This window comes from Eurosta solidaginis, chromosome 5, assembly GCF_040869045.1.
Source record: "Eurosta solidaginis isolate ZX-2024a chromosome 5, ASM4086904v1, whole genome shotgun sequence".
NCBI lineage: Eukaryota > Metazoa > Arthropoda > Insecta > Diptera > Tephritidae > Eurosta > Eurosta solidaginis.
In genome coordinates this window covers 211508464-211528198 of record NC_090323.1, presented here as the reverse complement: position 1 = coordinate 211528198, position 19735 = coordinate 211508464, and the positions used below count along the sequence as shown (strand labels likewise).

Here is a 19735-nt window from a genome sequence, read left to right as displayed (position 1 = left end):
TTCAGTTGGACGGACTTGGAAACATAACAAAACTGGTTTTGAACACCAAAAATCAAAAAAAAAAATTTTTTTTCACCATCCTAAATAAAATAGGGTTTTTATCAATTTATAACTTTTAAAAATCATAAACACCATTAATAATGTTAGTCTTAAACTTAAAATATCAACATGCGATTTCACATAGGTTAAAAAAAAAAACCATAACACGCGTTTCAGAAATAGCTAAATTCCGATTACTTGGCAGCTAACGCCAGGTATGCGATGAATGGGAAGGGGTAGAATTACTGTTCCCCTGTCTATTCTTAAGCTATGGGAGTATTTTTTTTGTAATTGTGGCAAATTTCAGAAATTCAATTATGGCCGCCTAAATGTCTAAAATCTACCTATGTGTGACGTTTTAATTGCCATTCTAATAATAAATTACAAACATATGCACATAACAGATGTAATTAATTTAAATATCATCATATATATTATATATTAACGGTCGGCCGTTTTTGAGCTTTAGCGAGACTAACGCACAACATTTCATGTTTATGTACATATGTATATAGATGAGCAATTTTGGGAAGAATAAAATGGAAACTTTCATTAGGAGAGGAGTTTTTCCCCCCTTGTCATGAAGCAAATTGTTTAGAAAGTCATATATATACAATTTTATAAAAAATGTTCTCTCCATCGCAGTTTTAGTAACTTTTGTACTTGAATGTAAAAATAATTTAAAGAATAAATTATCTTATTTTTTAAACTGAACTCAAACAGCAGCTTCAACTGGTATTGGCGAATAATAATTAAAAAAATTTTTCAGCAATCTTGACAGTTTAATCGTGTGCGATTTTTTATTATTAAATTTTTCTTTTTTGCCTTCAGCAAAAAAAATGTAAAATAATAAGACTTGCGGCCTAAATTATTCCCTGTACAACTTTCGTTTGACATGAAAGTGGCTCTGAAGACTGGTATGACAACAACAAACTTATTTTTATTTCGCTTATAAAAATATATAAAAACGAAAACAAATACATGGTATATGTACACGCCCATAACACCCTATACAGGATTATGGACAAAAAATTAAAAACTTCAAAAAACCTGTCAAGAGAGTTTTCTTGTGATTTTTTTGTTTTCGTTTTGGTTTAAGCCACGGTTTACAAGATGAGCTAAGTTGCTTGTTAGTAGATTTGTATAATTAGCCCTATAGAGTGAATCATGTACCGCAATCTTGGGAAACGGCTCGTGTAGCTTCCCTACCAAAGGCGCGGAAGATCGGTCATATGTATCCCAAAGACTAAAGACCTATTATCTTAACATCATTTCTGCTCAAAACCTTTGAAAGGCTGATAGATGTGTATGTTAAGTAGGTTATAGTCCGGGAGCCAGCGACATTTTTTAGTGACCAAAAGTACAAAAGCTGAAAATTTGTCCTAAGCTTTACTTGGCATCGCTAGTAAGTGAATGGACCACCAGCTGGCGCACTTCCGGGGGGTGTAGCTGCGGCAGCCTCCCACACACGTAAAATAAAAATAAAAAAAAACTAATACCGCAAAAGCTGAAATTTTGTTAATATGTTTATTATGTTATAAATAAATGAAAAAACGTGTCCAGCCGAATTTAGAGTGGGGGATTATGCTCCAGCTTTTCACGTAAAGAATTGAAAAATATGCGCTGAGTAAACTGATACTACAAAAGCTGAAATGCGCAGCATCCTTCACTGCATCAGCTGGACACTTTTCCCCCACTAAATTTAAAGCTGGATGTTTTTTTCGTTTAAGTTATTAATTTAACTATTAGTTTACAAAATTTCAGCTTTTGTAGTATCAGTTTACTCAGCGCATATTTTTCACTTCTTTACGTGAAAAGCTGGAGCATAATCCCCCACTCTAAATTCGGCTGGGCACGTTTTTTCATTTATTTATAACATAATAAACATATTAACAAAATTTCAGCTTTTGCGGTATTAGTTTTTTTTTTATTGTTATTTTACGCTACACCCCCCGGAACCGTGCGAGCTGGTGGTCCATTCACTTACTAGTGATACCAAATAAAGCTTAGGACAAATTTTCAGCTTTTGTAAAATGACTAACCCTAAACTGTCGCTGGCTCCCGGACTATTAGGTTAGGTTCAAGTGGCTGCCGTCCACATCAGAGCGGCACACTTAGACCTTTATAGGCCTATTTTGAAACCACAATCTAATCCTAATCAAACCACTTCATTGGGTTTGTGAAGCTAACTAAGCGTCGTGTATTGGCCTCAGCTATATCAGTCAGATCTACGAGAAACATCTTGCCCATAAAACGTTGTATTCTTCTACCGAGCGCTGGACCTTAACAGAGTAGATGCTCAACATTTTCAGGTCTTCTTCGTTGCCGCAGCTTCTACAATAATCATTAAATGGAGCGCCAATCCTTTCCGCATGCGGTCCAGTACAAACATAACCAGTGAGAAGACCTACAACTAAGGAAAGCTCCCTCTTACGGAGGATGGGAAGCTCTCGCGATCTCTTCTCATTTCATTCCGGCCATGTTAGTTTTGCCGTGTGGCATCTATCATGATGCTTCCACTTAGCTCCCGCTTCCATCAGTAAAGCCTCCTTTATCTTGAGCTTGCAGGTGGAGAGCGGCATGCCCAACCTCTTCCAGGATGGCGAAAGTGGAAGGGAGGTACCCTTCTTGCAAGCTCATCCGCCATCTCATTACCTGGTATGCCCTTATGTCCCGGAACCCATACCAGATGCAGAGTAAACTGTTCAGCCATCACGTTACGTGATCTGCGACAGCCTACTACAGTTTCAGAATTAGTTGTGACAGAGTCAAGAGCTTTCAGTGCTGCTTTACAATCTGTGAAAATATAAATGTGCTTCTGTGAGACTGCCTTCTGTCTAAGGCAGTCCACAGCGTCTTGTATGGCCGCAAGTTCGGCCTGAAATACGCTACAGTGATCCGGAAGGCGAAACGATCTTTGTGTGTCCAATCGTTCCGAATAGACACCCCCTCCGACCCTGTTATCCAGTTTAGATCCATCTGCGTAGATCTGAATGCTGTTAGTGGGCCAATCAGGTTCATTCACCCACTGTTCCCTCTCAGGGATTAATATCTCGTATCCTTTGTTAAAGTTGGTATGTGGTTTGCAGAAATCTGTCCATTCTGGTATGCAGAATCTGTCGAGAATTTCAGTATGGTTGCAACGAGACCATGTGGTCAGTTTCCTCAGCCTAATAGTTGCACATGCTGCATATTTTATGCCTACTATATCTATGGGTAGTAGGTTCAGTATTACATTCATAGCCTCCGTTGGCGTTGTGCGGATGGCTCCGCTTATGCATAGTAATGCAGATCTTTGCACCTTTTGAAGAGCAAAAACCGTCGAGGATTTATTCATACCCCATTTCCGTATGTTAAGTAAAACGTATGGGAAGAACTGCTCTTCACGACACAACTTGCGTATACCAAAGGCAAGTCGATAGACACGGCACTGCATATGGTGGTTATAAACATAGAAAAAATCTTGGAATAACAACAATGTATCTAAACGGACGATCGTGGATGGGCATAACTACATTGAAGTACATCCAGCCATACCCATATGGATCGGCTGCATGTTAAATTGCTGGAAGATTACTGCACTATGGGTTATATATAAGGCCGCGAAATCAGTGGACAGGGGCACGCTGCAAGGCGGGGTATTATCAGCGCAGCTTTTGACGCTGATTATCAACCAACTGCTAAAGCGGTTCGATGAGGGAACAGTCAAATTTTCGGCGTACACACGTTGCAATTGTCACAAGTACCATCGAACAATTAGCTCTTTGATGGATCGGGCTCTTCAGGTATACTTACCTGGACACATAATGTCGGGTTAACGGCGAACGCGAAGTAGACGGACATGGTTTTGTTTACTAAGCGGTACAAGGTCTAAAACTGAACGAGGGCTAAATTAACAGCGGTGACCCTGCATTAGAAACCTTGCAAAAAATATATAGGAATCATTCTATATTGCACGTTGTCGTGGAAGCTTAACGTGGACGAGAGTGAAGAAGGCCTCGAAGGCACTTTATTTATATAAAAGAATGCTGGGATGTTCGTGGGATCGATCGCCCTATTTTTCTTGTGGACAGCCCCAAAAATGAACCCATCTCAAAAAATTAGAGGGGTATGCAGGCTATCAATGCTTAGCTTCGGGGCAACTTGAGCGACGATATGGCCGTAGTTGTATAGCGTAATCGATTACAGGACGAACAGACTACCGGATCCCGTATGCGCGAATCGAAGAAGCTATTAGAGCCAAAAAGTGGATGGGTGGCGCAAGGGTGCTCAAATGGCGGTCCAGCCGATAGACGTGTACATCTAGGGTTCCAAAGTAATGAAAGTAGTAGGATCTGCGGTATACTGTGCTGATCCGGTGTTAAACAAATCCTACAAGCTGCCACTGTAGTGTTTTTCAGCCGGAAGCAATAGCCGTGCCTAATGCAGTGGAAACAATGGAAGGTAATAGCTTTTAACCGTAGCCGCGTCAACTTTTACATTGATAACCAAGCAGCAATTAAGGCAATAATTTCGCAAGTGTATTAGAGTAAACGATCCCTGTAAATGAAAAAGCGGTGAGATAACTAAAACGGCCCAACCCTCGAAGTTTGCTCAGTAGACATCCCAATTGAATTGGGCAAGTAGAGAAAGCGAAGGTTGCACATGATTTCTCAAAATAATGTCACCCCGTTGGTTTTTTTCAGCTCTCTTGTAGGTTTGTTTGTTCCTTTCATAAAATATTTTCCACTAAATAAGAAAATGGGTATCATTTGCCAGACTAAGACTACAGCTATTAGGATTGATACAGCTGTCAAATCTAGAAGCAGCTAGTTAAATTAAATTTGGTCGTTAGAAAAACTGTTGGTAAGGAAACACTCTGCACTCAGTCTATTTGAAGTCCTCACGGCCAGTTCAATCTAACCTAAGGCTCTAGTAAAATTTGTACAAATTGTGCACTGAGAGAATAAAGCTGGTAAAACCAATCGAGTTGCAGGTAATTCCACCGATATTTCTGTCAATTTTTAACCATCATAAACATCTGCTGAATCAACTTCGTACAAATTGTTAATTCTGAATTAACCGCTTCAATAGTCAAATCAGCTACACTCATGCCACGGTGGCCTCGTAGCTCTGCTGTGTTAACTAACAATTATTAATGTCACCCCAAGGCCCGGTTTTTCAGTACAAGTTCAACTCAGTTTGTCAGTTAAATTACGCTTAACCTTATTCTGCAGTTTATCGGTCTACTTTAACTGAAGTTTAAGCTGAGCTTACGAGGCCGATCGGCGAGTCTTAACCCGAGAATCGTAGAGTATTCAGCAAAAGAGGGAATTTTTTTATAAAGCATAAAATGCTATTACTTAAGATGAAAAAATTTTATTCCCACTTGTGGTTCTCTAACTGGACTCAAATGTAAGATTCCATAAACAGTTTTTGACGAAAACAAAATAAAATATATATAATGAGCCGAACCCGTGCGGATCTTGCGCAACCAACATAAAAGTCTCTTATCAAATATCAACAGAAATCAGCTGTTCTATCAATCAATTAAAACTTACAGCTTGCGCTGCCATCTAGCGTATTGGGGGAGGTCAACCTTGAAAAAGCTAGAGAGGCAAGCGAAATGTCGGGTTGGAATGATGAAAAAAGTCTTTCATTCGCACCAAACGGTCAAAAGAGCCTAAATAAGATTTTCTATTATATTTAAAATTATACAATAATATAATTGACCCATAAATCGTAAATTTTTACAGTTTTATATAATTTTTCCATTTTCTTTTCTTTATACTTTAACCCACAGTTGATCGTTTAATAAAAGAATGGGCACCGATTGTATGGCTAGCCCCGGAGGAAAAATTTATGCCGCTCGGTGTTGAAGAATTTCTCAATCATGTACATCCCATGGATAAAGGCAAAACATTTATTCCCGGCATGCCGCTTGGTGATGATTCGAAGAAGGCATATTTAGTAACCAATGCTGAAATCGGTAAGAGGAAAGAAGAGGGCTCAAAACATTACATGTACATTAGGGCGAGAAACGTGTCATGAAACTCCCACCAACATCCAGAATCATAATCTGCAAGCATTTCTAAGTTGCGAGGATGTCGAAGTCTCACCTGAAGGAAACATTGATTGTTTTTTTTTCGATATCCACGGCATCATTCATCTTGAATACGTTTCCGCTGGTCAGATAGTGACTCGAAAATTCTATACTGGCGAGCACGTGTTTTTCGTATGCAACCATAACTTGTCAAGTATGGCTGGATCCTGTATAACAACAATACCTTGTTCGTGGTGCAAGGGTTTCGGCAAAAAAAAAAGACATCTCAACGTTGCCTCATCCACCTCTAAGTGGAAAACATTTATTTTCTCAGAAAGCTGAGCCGACCTAAAGGCCTTGGACTCATGTTGAATGCCGTATATCGCTGAATGAGATGGTCGAGTACTTCAGCCATCTTAGGGTACCTGCACAACAGGGAGGTTAGAGGTGGTGACCTGATAGGAAGGTGTACGACGATTCGATATCTGTACCAAAAAAAAAATAAACGTAAAGCGCGATAACCTCCGAAGAGATCTAAGGCCGAGCTTCTCTTCCAATTTGCGTCGTGCTCCTCTTGATTTTCCCTACAAATTGGCCGGACGGGACCTACATGTTTTATGCCGACTCCGAACGGCATCTGCAAGGCAGATGAGTTTTCACTGAGAGCTTTTCATGGCGGAAATACATATCGGAGCGCTTGCCAAACACAATCTAATAGGCTTATTTGTTCTTGATTAATAGCAAGCTGAATTATTATGAGCTGCTTCTTTTCTTTGAGACGGACGACTCTTCTAACTTCAAAAAAATTAAGTACTTATATATTGTAACGAATCTAGGGAAAGTCTGCTTATTTGAAACCTTCTGCTAACGTTCGAATCGCTAAACTGTCGAATAACTCACTCCAATATTCTGTATAGCAAAATTGTCTTCATTACACTACGTTGGGAGTAGTACAATTATACTTCAAATTGAACTTCACTTCGCAACTGATAGTGTGTTTAAATCAAACTGATTACTGATTCCTTAGCTTTCGCTGCCTTTATACTCTCAGGTACTTCATTCGCATATTTCTACTAAAGTCTAGACGTTTCGCCTTTTAGAACTGCTTTATCTCCTGCTTGGTAATTTCTATATACATACATGTATATTGGTAGTTTATAGGCATATGCGGGTGTATGCGTGAGTACTACTTCGGCTGATGATTACATGTGTTTGTGAGTATCTCTTTGTTGGCTTGTATGTATGTGTGTAAATGATGATTGATTTGTTTTACTACACAAGAGTGGCAGCTTGCTTTATTGTTGTTGTGCCTTTATTTATTTAGTATCAGCTTAGTGATGCTAATATTCGTCACAATATGTATAACCATATATAATGCGGTTCGTACGCAACAAGATATAGCAGTCATTTTTCAACGCTTATAAAAGTATGCAAAACTTAGCGAAGCTAAGGGGATATTTTACATTCCTTAAATGAGACTGCAGGTGAAAGGTTTACGAAATCTGAAATATCTTTTTAAAACGCTGGATAAAAGCTAAAGGGAGGTTACGGATGCGACAATTTTTTTTTTTATTCGGAACAAAAAATTCGTTTCAGCAACGGACGCGACACACGGATAAGGGTTGGATCAATTTATAAAATCCCCGTTTTCCAAAGTTGTTTACGCTTTTTTTTTAAAGCTAAATAAAAGTCTAGAAAAATTTTTAATAAAAGCTAATATAAAGATTTGGGTTGAACCGCACAACTATATAAAGACAGGACGTTATATTTTATTACCAAAACAGCCAAATTCGCAAAACTGATGAAGTATTTCTTTGAAATCATGTTTCTCTGTCCAGGGTAAGAGGAAGCAATAACCTATTTTATTTCCACATCATACACATATTTTACCTTTAGTCCCAAGTGATACAAAACAAAGTCGGACCATTTTTATACTCAGTGTGCTTTGCACACAGAGTATATTAACTTTGATTAGATAACGGTTGGTTGTGCAGGTATAAAGGAATCGAGATGGATATAGACTTCCATATATCAAAATCATCAGTATCGAAAAAAAATTTGATGGAGCCATGTCTGTCCGTCTGTCTGTCTGTCCGTTAACACGATAACTTGAATAAATATTGAGATATCTTCACCAAATTTGGTACACGAGCTTATCTGGACCCAGAATAGATTGGTATTGAAAATGAGCGAAATCGGATGACAACCACGCCCACTTTTTATATATATAACATTTTGGAAAACACAAAAACCTGATTATTTAGTAAATAATACCCCCTAGAATGTTGAAATTTGACGTGTGGACTGATATTGAGACTCTTGATAAAAATTTGGAAAATATTTTTAAAATGGGCGTGGCACCGCCCACTTGTGATAAAATCAATTTTACAAATATTATTAATCATAAATCAAAAATCGTTAAACCTATCGTAAATTCGGCAGAGGTTGCCTTTACTATAAGGAATGCTTTGAAGAAAAATTAACGAAATCAGTTAAGGACCACGCCCACTTTTATATAAAAGATTTTTAAAAGGATCGTAGACCAAAATAATAAGCTATATCTTAGCGAAAAAGAGCTTTGTGACAATAGAATTTTACTTTCTAAATTGAATTAAATTGGATAACAATAACATTTTTGAAAATGGGTGTGGACCGCCCCTTTTTTGTTTAAGCAATTTTCAATGTTTCGGGAGCCATAACTCGAAGAAAAATTTACATATCGTAACAAAATTGGGTACACATATTTTCCTTATAGCAGGAAATATTTCTAGTAAAAATGGATAAGATTGGTTAAGGACCACGCCCACTTTTATATAAATGACTTTAAAAAGGGTCGTAGGCAAAAATAGTAAGTTAAATCTTAGCGTAAAATAGTTTTGTACCAATCGTATTTTGTGCCATTATAGCAAGAAATGGGAAAAATTCAAATCTTAAAAATGGGCGTGGCACTGCCCCTTTCTTACAATGCATTTCCCAACGTTTCTGGAGCCATAACTCGACGAAAAATTTGGTGTTTAACAGGAAATATTTTCAGTAAAAATGGACTTAATCGGTTAAATCGTCTTCTTTTATATAAAAGATTTTGTAAAAGTGCGTAGATGCAGGTAATAAGCTATTTCTGGTAAAAGTTGGAAAATTTCGTTAATAACCCTGCCTTGTTTTTGTAATAACGCTTTTTAGTACAATGGCACTTGTGTGTTTATGTTTATTGTTCTGTTATATCTTTATTTTGAAATAAACAGTAGGGAAATCCCCATATCTGAAGGAAAACTGCATTATTACCCGCTCAAGGTCATTGGTGTTAGCTTCTGTATCCTTTTTGCTTCTTTTAAACGAAAATTAGTTCAGAATAGAACCATATGTATATGTATTATCGCGCAGCCTTGCAACACTATTAAGCACACAAACCAAACAACAACAGTATTTCAAGTGTACAGCTGGGCATGTAATGTTCGGTTTCACCCGAACTTAGACTTCCTTACTTGTTGATTTTCGGTTCGTGATGGATCTTATTTGGCATGCGCCCATATACTTATTGGACAGATAAAAAAAAATTACTTCGCATTAGTTCTAATACATCAAATCCAATAATATGAAAATATTTGCTTCAAATCACTTCAGCGTTCTACGCTCTTACAAAAACAAACTCGACAATTAAGCAAAAAACATTATAATTACTTATTCTAATTTTTTATAATTTCAAATAAGCTATCCTTTTTGTACATATTTTTAACACTAACTCAGATGAACTCTTGGAGAACGAAAGATCTTTTATCTATGGCCGCAATCCAAACGAATCACCTGTGCCTATTTACGCTGTAGTTAAGCTTTGCACTGACCCAATGGAGAAGCCTTTATCAACTACATCAGCAATTCCGCTAACACCTTCGACTTCTGCACCCTCATCACAAATACAATTAGACAACCTACCACCATCCAGCTCAGAAAATTACATAAACAGTAACAGCATTAATTCAAAAATCAATTTGCAAATTTCTCCGCTCCCGCTTGTGACAGCGTCAACGATATCAATAAGCAGTACTCGCGGATCATATATACCAATTTCAATTGATCCATCAGATATGCATATTGATACAATACGTCGTTCATCACGTCTTTATCCGGTATTCCAACGAGTACGCAGGAATTCACAACCGTTAGCTTCTTCAATTCCAGCATTGCCAGTACCAATTTTGCTAAATTTACCACCAAAAGAATTAGTTGTACATCCTTATGCCGATGTTATGCTAGCGGGAGAAAGTCCACCCAATGATTATGATAGCAAATATCATGACGCAGAGATGCCAACTACGGACGCACCAACAATACCAACAGCAACATCGGACACTAGCGGACAAGTTAATAATTTTATTGCGAATCTAGCGGATAATGTGAAATTTAGTATGCCAACTGGAGATGAACTGCTGAATGATTATAATAATGATATAGATAGCAATTTCGAGCACCAAGGAACCAACTTCAAAGAGACGAAGAAGCTCAAAAATATCGGTGTAAAGAAACTTAAAAATGTGCCAAGTTTCCATGTGACCTACTGGATGTTTTATCCTTATAGTCAGGTGAATATTAAATATTAACAATTTTAAACTGGGTTATTGCTTTGGTTGTTAGTTGTAAGTTAGCAAGGTCTGTGTATCAGGATTAAGGGCGTAAATGTACCCCTTTCACGCAGGTTGCAATGTTTATAAATGGTAATTTTTTGTTGCATTTTGAATTAATGGTTCAAAAAAAAATAAAGAGAATCCATATCCTTTCCTTTCTTTTCCATTTCTCTTTTCCTTTCCCTTCCTTTTCTTTTCTTTCCCCTCCTTGCTTTCTTTTGATTTCCTTTCCTATCCTTTAATTTCTCGTCCTCTTTTCTCCTATCCTTTTCTTTTCTTTCGTTTCCTTTAATTTTCTTTCATTTCCTGTCCTTTCGTTCGCTGTCCGGTCCTGTCTTCTGCCTTCCTTTCCTCTCCTGTAATTTCCTCACCTTTTATTTCCTTATTATGAAAAGCTTTGTTTCATTTCCTCTCCTTTCCTTTCCCTTACTTTGCTTTCTTCTTCCTTCTTTTTATTTCCTTTCCTATCCTTTCCTTTCTCGTCCTTTCTTGTCCTCTTTTCTCCTATCCTTTCCTTTTCTTTCGTCTCCTTTCCTTTTTTTCATTTCCTGTTGTTGTTGTAGCGATAAGGTTGCTCCCCGAAGGCTTTGGGGAGTGTTGTCGATGTGATGGTTCATTGCCGGATACAGATCCGATACGCTGCGGTACCACAGCACCATTAAGGTGCTAGCCCGACCATCTCGGGAACGATTTATGTGGCCACATTAAACCTTCAGGCCATTCCCTCCCTCCCCACCACCAAGTTCCAAGAGGAGCTTGGGGTCGCCAGAGCCTCGTCTGTTAGTGAAACAGGATTCGCCGCGGATAGGTGAGGTTGACAATTGGGTTTGGAGAAGCTATATATTGCGCTGGCAACCTGAAGGGTTGCGCTACACAGCCCCTTGAATCTGGTATTTTAGTCGCCTCTTACGACACGCATACCTACCGCGGGTATATACTGATCCCATAACCCGCTGGGGTTCATTTTCCGTCCTTTCGTTCCCTGTCCGGTTCTGTCTCCCTTCCTTTCCTCCCCTGTAATTTCCCCTCCTTTTATTTCCTTTCCTTGCCTTTCCTGTCCTCTCCTTTCCTTTCCTCTTCTTTCCTTTCCTTCCCGTTCCATTCCTCTCCTATACTTTCCTTTATTTTCTTTTATTTGTCCTTTCGGAAATTATATTTATTAAAAATATTAGCATATACATGCATACATACCAAAAATAAAACTTTTGTTTAAGAATTTTAAAGAAATGATCAATATTTTTAACGAAAGAGTATTTTTCAAGAGATGTATGCATTCTTAACCATTTATGTTGCATTAATACATATGCCAAGCTGATATGATATGAAAATACATATCCGACGTTAATCAACGCAGCGAATGCTATGCAGGTACGTGACGCATCATGTATCACTTAAAACCCATTTGCGCGCACAGTTGACAGCGAACGACCATACGCACGCATTTTTTGGTAAAAATGTCACTTCTGTTTAAACAATTTGGCTGATATAAGAAAGGAATCAAGGTTTTTTTTTTTTTTTTATGCAGAACGAAGGTAAATATTGCAAATTTTTACTGCAAAGTAGAATTTTTTAAATCCATCCATCCGTTTATGAGATATAGCTGTGTAAACAAAAGTTTTATGATTTTTACTACATTTGGGCAATTTGCCACGCCCCTATAATATATACCTTCAAATTATATTGAAAATATCCATCTCATGTAGCTAAGCTTTTAAATGCAAAAAACCGTTTTAAAATCGGAGCATTCTGTGTGAAGTGATGTGCGTACAACGACATTTAGCGACTTTATTTTATAAGATTTAAGTATAGAAGATAGATATAACCGAAGACAAAGTCCTGCATAACAATGCCCAACAGACCAAATAGAAAACTATCGCTGCACTACAAATAAAAAAGGTCCGGAACTAAGTTGGGCCAGAGTTACTCGTGTCTCCCTTGGTAGTCTGCTTTCTTTTTCTGCAAGAGCATCCTTATGCTTATCTGGATCAAACAACTGGTGTTGGATATCATCATAGTGTTTACGGGCTAAATTAAGCAGTTGGTTGTTAGGGTGTCCCGGTTTGTGAAAATTTAGCAAAAACTGTCTGTTCAGCATGTCGTTCTTGTCTTTAATGTTGAGCTCTTTTACCTTACCGTGGCAATTCTGAGTGCAGCGTTTTGGCAGGCCTAATGCATTTTCGAGTGTGCGTTTTTAGGCCAGGCTTGCGACGCTTAGCGCATGAGCGGCCGGCCAATTGCTTTGTAAGTTATTAGCAGCGTTTCTAGTGTTTCCCCCAAGTGCTACCGACAAGCGACTTGAGGATTTTGTTACGGCTTTTCAATTTAGACACAATTTCGGAGGCATACGCCTCAAAGGTGAGAGTGTTTTCGATGCCCATTATTTGCGTCATCTATTATTTCCACGTTGTAAAATGATTGGCGGTGGATTTGGGCGTTGACAGTACTAAGTAGCACGAGATGAAAAACCAGAGAGACTGGGGGATACATAGCTATTTATTTAAGAAACTAATTCGTCTATTTGTTGCCATTATCGTGCAAACGTCAGTATAGGAAATGATAGTAACTCCTTCTGGTGGGGAAGACACCTTTAATAAGTAGATCTTAAACAGAAGTGGAGAGATTTTGAGGTTTCGTTTCTAAATTGAACAGACGCTTGCCGACCATTCAGATAGTTTGCGGTCCATCTTTTTAGAGAAGCGGGAAGGGTTGAAGATTCTATGTCTTGGAGTAGCTTGCCGTGGTTGACTGTGTCAAAAGCTTTTGAGAGATCAAGTACCACGAGCACCGGTAGTTTATCTGAGTGTTTATGGAGTTTATTGGGGTGGTAGTGCTATGTGCTATTGCTGAAGCCATGCTGATGGGTAGCTAAACGAAAATTTGCACGTAAATGAGGGAGCAGTGCCTCAAGGATAACCCCATTTTGTTCTTTATAAATCTGAGTCTATTTAGTTTAAATTGATTGGATATTCATGTCTTAAAGATTAGATGGTTTGAAGTTCTGGAAATGTGAGCGGTGCACACCAATTTCATGAACTATTTTCATTCAGCTATTTCAAGAAGCTAACTTAAACTTGGCGGCCACCGTGGTGTGATGGTAGCGTACTCCGCCTACCACACCGAATGTCCTGGGTTCACACCCCGGGCAAAGCAACATCAAAATTTTAGAAATAAGGTTTTTCAATTAGAAGAAAATTTTTCTAAGCGGGGTCGCCCCTCGGCAGTGTTTGGCAAGCACTCCGAGTGTATTTCTGCCATGAAAAGCTCTCAGTGAAAACTCATCTGCCTCGCAGATGCCGTTCGGAGTCGGCCAATTTGTAGGAAAAATTAAAAGGAGCACGATGCAAATTGGAAGAGAAGCTCGACCTAAAATCTCTTCGGAGGTTATCGCGCCTTACATTTATTTTTTTTATTTTTTATAACTTAAACTTGTGAACCGATGTATTGAAATAAGTGAGAGAAGGAGGTGGAGAGAAAAGTATTGGTAGATGGGTGAAAAAAGCGGTGGAGGAGAATGTGGAAAGAAGAGAGAGAAATAGCATAAGGAGACTGAAAAGCGGAAGGAAGCATTTTAAAATAAAACGTCAGTATAAGAATAAAATTGAGTACATGTAACTTAAATTTAGGAGCGAGTGGCGTCGAAGAAAAAAAGAAACTGAGCAGAGGCAAGAACCCGGTAAGCAAGAGATAGAGAGGGGAAAAGGGAAGGATAGACGTAGCACGACAAAGAGAATGTTAACGAAAAAAGCGAAGGAAGGAAGGAGCAGGGAAGAGGAGAAAAAGAGAACCCCCAAGCGGGTTAGGGGGTTAGAATATACCCACGGTAGGTATGCCTGTCGTAAGAGGCGACTAAAATACCAAATTCAAGTGGTTGTGTAGCGTAACCTTTTCAGGTTGCCAGCGCAATATATAGCTTCTCCAAACCCAATTGTCAACCTGACCTATCCGTGGCGAATCCTGTTTCATTAACAGCCGAGGCTCTGGCGACCCCGAACTCCTCATGGATCTAGGGGGTGGGAGAGCGGGATGGCCTAGAAGGTCGCATGTGGTCATTACAAATCTTTCCCGAGATGGTGGGGCTTGGTACCGGAACGTACCGGATCTGCATCCGGCAAAGGACCATCAACTCGATAACACTCCCCAAGGCCTTCGGGGTGTGTCCTTATCGCTACAACAGAAAAAGAAGAACATTGAGAGTAAGAAGAACATTAAGAGTAAACCTAAAATAGCAAAAGGCATATGTAGAGAAAGTAAATATATTTTAAATACAAAAGTTTTTTCCCGTGAGCTTAAATTAAAAACAACAAGTTATTTAACTTTATTCACTTACACAGTCCTACTACAATCACAACAGGGCAAAACAATGTGTACACTCAGTCTGGGACCGCTTGGCAGCATTCCGTTTCCAGCTGTTTATGGTTTTTGTTTGGGACGTCGCAAAGATATTGGCAGTCATATTGGCGATTGGGAACATATGAGTTTATATTTTAATGGTGCTGCCGAACCTGAAGCAATGTACGTTTCGGCGCACGATGCTGGTGCATATTATTCATACAATCGTCTCACTGGTTCATTTGAGTTTAAGAAACAAGAAACACGTAAAGGCATACTACAAAGACCAAACTTTCCAAAAACTGTAACAACATTTAATAATCATCCAGTGCTATTTGCAGCAAAGGTAAGATAGAGGCAAATTTTGCAGGTCATTTTTATAAAAAAAAGAACGAAACAGATTTATAATACAATAAATTATCTGAAGGGTTCACATGGTCTATGGACAGCACCGGGTAAACATCGTTTTGTTAAAGTGGCACGTTTGTATGATATAAATGGTTTTGGTACGCCATGGAACACATGGAAATCAGTGGATATAACATATGAAAATTTTAAATCATATGGTAAATAATATTATAATTTAAATTTAAATTATACTGTAACGAATTTGGGGAAACTCCGCTTATTTGCAACCTTCTGCTAACGTTCGAATCACTAAACTGTTAAATAAATAACTCCCTATTCAATAATACAAAATGGCCTTTATTAAAGTACTTCACAATACACTGATACTTCACAACCAATAGCTTGCTTAAATAAAACTGATTGTCGTGCCTCTACTGTTGCTGCCTTTTATACTGTCTGATCGTTACACTGCCCTCCACCTAAGTCTGATCGTCCCGATCAGACAAATCTCTCGATCTAAACGCTGCTAGTATCTCCAAATGAACCACTCTTCTATTTCGTGGTTTCCCAATGGTTTGTATGTGCTAGATGATATCACTGATCTTCTTCACAACTTTGTACGGGCCTTCCCAACTGCACCGAAATTTGGCTGGAACACCTTTCCGCCGGTGAGGGTTGTATAACAGTACCAAATCTCCCTCCAAGAAACCTTCCGAATTATTGTTCTCATCGTACCTGCGTTTCATCTTACTACTCGTTATCCTTGATCGTTCCCTCGCACTCTGTTGTTTGGCCAATGGACTACTTCGCAGAGCTTGCGCTTGACGGATTGGCTTCGCATAATCAGTATCGTTCCGACGTTTCCAAACAGTAGTGCGCCCTGGCTTGAAACCACCCTTGCATTCTTTCTGGGAAATTCTTTCGTTCATTTTAGTGCATCCATTAGGGTTTGTCAATGCCAGTGTTTCTCTCGCAGGTACCTTCGGTTTTGATTTGTTTGGCCCATTCGTTCCATCAACTTTTGCCAGATCTACTTTCCTTGACTTTTGTGGTCTCTGTCGAATCTCCTCCACCAGCACTCGCTTACTGCTGAACCCTTTCTTGATGTCATGGTCAACCGAGAAGTCCACTTCCAATATGACTTCATCAACGATCTCCGCCACAACGAATTTGTGTAAAACTGTGACCTTTCCAATTAATACTTCACATATCACTTCTCCCTGGACTTGGTTATACTCGCCAGTGACCGCACGCAACCTTGCTCCAGGTAACGGTTTTACTCTCCTGTTGACCAAGTCAGATCGGATTAAGGAATGAGATGCGCCCGTATCTACAGTCAATACATGCTCCTTGCCATCCACATTTCCTTTGACGGTAAGACTGCTCGAGTTCCTTCCAATTTGCGAGATAGATATCACAGGACATTCAATAGCTGGGGCAAGTTTTCGATCTTTACATCTGACTCGCTCTTGCTTATCTCCTCCAGCTTTACGTTTACGGCCACCCAAGTTGGAACTACCAGGACCGGTGCTGCAATGACGAGCAATGTGACCTGGGTTACCGCACTTGAAACATTTGATTGCACCATTATTCTTCTGTTGCGTTCCTTTTAAAGCTTCTAAAATTGCTTCTACCCACTCTGGCCTTTCTACTTCCACACGGCGTGCTTTGAAAACTGGCTTACACAGAAGCGACGCTGTTTCCTGAATCAGAGCATGTGCTACCGTTTCTGCGAATGTTGGCTTTGGGTTTGCGTATGTAGCTCGCTTTGTTTCGACGGCTCGTATGCCATTTATAAAGCTCTGAACCTTTACCCTTTCAGTGTATTCCACGGGTGCGTCCGCATTCGCTAAATGTGCCAGCCTTTCAACATCCGACGCAAACTCTTGCAATGTTTCACCAGGCCTCTGGAAGCGGTAACTCCATTTGGTATATCTGTCTCCTATGCTCAGTTCCGTATCGTCTCTCTAGAGCGCCCATCAATGCTTCATAACAGTTCCGTTCGCCCTGTGGAATGATTTGTAAAATCTCAGCTGCCGGCCCTTTCAATGCCATGAACAGTGCAGCAACTTTATCTTCAGCATTCCAGTTGTTCACTGCTGCGGTCTTCTCAAACTGTAGCTTAAAGACCTGGAAAGGACCAGAACCGTCAAAGGATGGTGTTTTTACCTCCTCGTTGAAACTGCTGGGCGATTTAGATGCAACTGCTCGATACGTCCTCTCAAAGCATCCACCTCGGCCTCGATTTTTTCCTCAAACTGCGTTATTTTCTCGTCCATAAGCGCTTCCAATCGTGCAGAGATCTGCGATGATACCTGTGCTGAAATTTGTGCCGACATTTCGGATATCCGTGCGTCTTGCGCTTCAATTTTAGATGTAATATCTGCCAATATCTCTGAGATACGTATCTCCTGTGATTCCAGTTGGGATGCCATATATGTCTTTTGCTCTTCCAGTTGGGATGCCATATATGTCTTCTGCTCTTCCAGTTGTGATGACATATTTGTGGATATTTGTGATGACATTTCTGTTATACGCGTTTCGTGTGCTTCAATCTTTGCTGTTATACGGTTCTCCTGCGATTCCAGCTGAGATGACATTTGTCTTTCCTGGGATTCAATCTTGGACCTTATGCGTGTCTCCTGCGATTCCATATATGTCTTCTGTTCTGCCAGTTGAGATGACACTGTCGATTTTTGAGCAGATATTGCAGCTAAAATCATGTTCAAGTCTATGCTCGTAACTGTATGCGATGTTTCATTTTTCTCTTCAACTTTTGTTGTCTCCTCGCCATCAAGATGAAAGACATACTCTTCCACGTTAATTCCCTCTAATTCCATTGCCTTTCGTAGTCGTGCCTGAAGTTCGAGTTTATTGCCGTTTGTATTCAATCCACGGTTCTCCAACTCCTTCTTCAGTTGCTGGATCTTCAATTCACTCCACTTTGCCATGTGCAAGCTGTATTTGAAGTCTTCGGAATTTTTCAACAATTCCTCTTCTGACACCAAATGTAACGAATTTACTGCAATTCCTCTTATTTGCAACCTTCTGTTAACGTTCGAATCACTAAACTGTTGAATAAATAACTCCCTATTCAATAATGCAAAATGGGCTTTATTAAACTACTTCACAATACACTGAAACTACACAACCAATAGCGTGCTTAAATAAAACTGATTGTCGTGCCTCTACTGTTGCTGCCTTTTATACTGTCTGATTTCCTCGTTGCATATTTCTAGGCTTTTCTATTTCCAGAACTTACTAGTTAGTTATCAGCTATAAAATTACTCAGCTGTAACTACAGATGCATTATTTTATAGCTTCTCTCAAACACCATGCGCTTGTATGTGTGAGCGACACTTGCACAACCCTTGCATACTTTACGGAGTATCTCAGATTTATGCATGTGGTTGTGCGTTGCTTCTCCGCTGCGTGTACGTACATATGTGTAGACATAATGATTGAATTATTGATGTGCATACAAGTCACTGCTTAGCATCGGCTTAGAAATTATAGTATCCCTTAGTGCTGCTAATATTCGTTACAATACTTTTAATTGGTAAATCATACAAGAATTGAATTAAAATATTTCTCCTTCCAGGTCGCTCTTTAGTGCCATCGTGGCTGTCATTTAAAGGTAAATGGGGAAATCCCAAGAGCAAATGTCATCCATTTCGACGTATTGGTTTGAATTTTTGTGAATACACTGATGGTCCCACGGGTATACCATTAAAAGAGCCGCATTTTCAATGCAACACAGCTTCGTTTAGTACTTAAAAGTTTTCATTTCCAAATTAGCATATTTAGTTATAATATTTATTGCAAAATTGTGTGTATTATAAATATAAAATTTAAATAAAGTGAGCTACGTAAGTATGACATTTCCTTTTAAAGGAATTCTATAGTAAACCAAATGGGCTTTAAACAAGTGGCCTCTCTACTGTGTCATTTCTCCAATCTGGTGCTAGAGCATATAGTTCCAGCGGCAAACCTAGCCCATGATTGTGCAACCTATCACAGAAAAGTTATCAACGAGTGGGTAAAATAAGTTCACTTGCAAAATGTGCCATAGACTGGGTCGAAAAAAAAGTTGCTAATGTCCGCCCCTAAATTTAAAGATTATTTTGAGAGGGTTTTGGGAAATTTTGTTTTTTATTTATTTTTTTTTGATCCTTCGAAATACAGCCGAAAGGGTTTTTTCGTTGTAGCTTGGTTATTTGAGGTCCGATTTTTAAAATTGATATGTCATTATTTTGGCCTTGAGAAGCTTTACATTTCCGTTTAATGTCCTTTTAAACTATGAAGTCGTTTTCACATGATTAGGCCAGCTAACAAAGTGTAGCCCCCACAAACAAAGTGGAATAACATCACCACCTGT

General features: G+C 39.1%; 2 protein-coding genes across 7 annotated transcripts in view; one reads left to right on the top strand and one right to left on the bottom strand.

Moving 5' to 3' along the window:
* Positions 1 to 19386, top strand: part of LOC137252378 (probable serine/threonine-protein kinase ndrD) — a 28100-nt gene extending 8714 nt beyond the window's left edge. For 4 of the 6 annotated variants that reach the window (XM_067787971.1, XM_067787968.1, XM_067787969.1 and 1 more), the window contains exons 3-7: positions 5822 to 6007; positions 9806 to 10638; positions 15032 to 15355; positions 15437 to 15575; positions 18959 to 19386. In XM_067787971.1, coding sequence (XP_067644072.1) covers positions 5822 to 6007; positions 9806 to 10638; positions 15032 to 15355; positions 15437 to 15575; positions 18959 to 19134 — 1658 coding nt within the window. In that variant the 3' untranslated portion in view covers positions 19135 to 19386. The remainder of the gene's footprint in view (positions 1 to 5821; positions 6008 to 9805; positions 10639 to 15031; positions 15356 to 15436; positions 15576 to 18958) is intronic. The other 2 variants (XM_067787974.1, XM_067787973.1) reach the window with 1 other exon arrangement.
* Positions 1 to 19735, bottom strand: part of S6k (Ribosomal protein S6 kinase) — a 182706-nt gene that overhangs the window by 50522 nt on the left and 112449 nt on the right. The gene's annotated exons all lie outside the window — the stretch shown is intronic.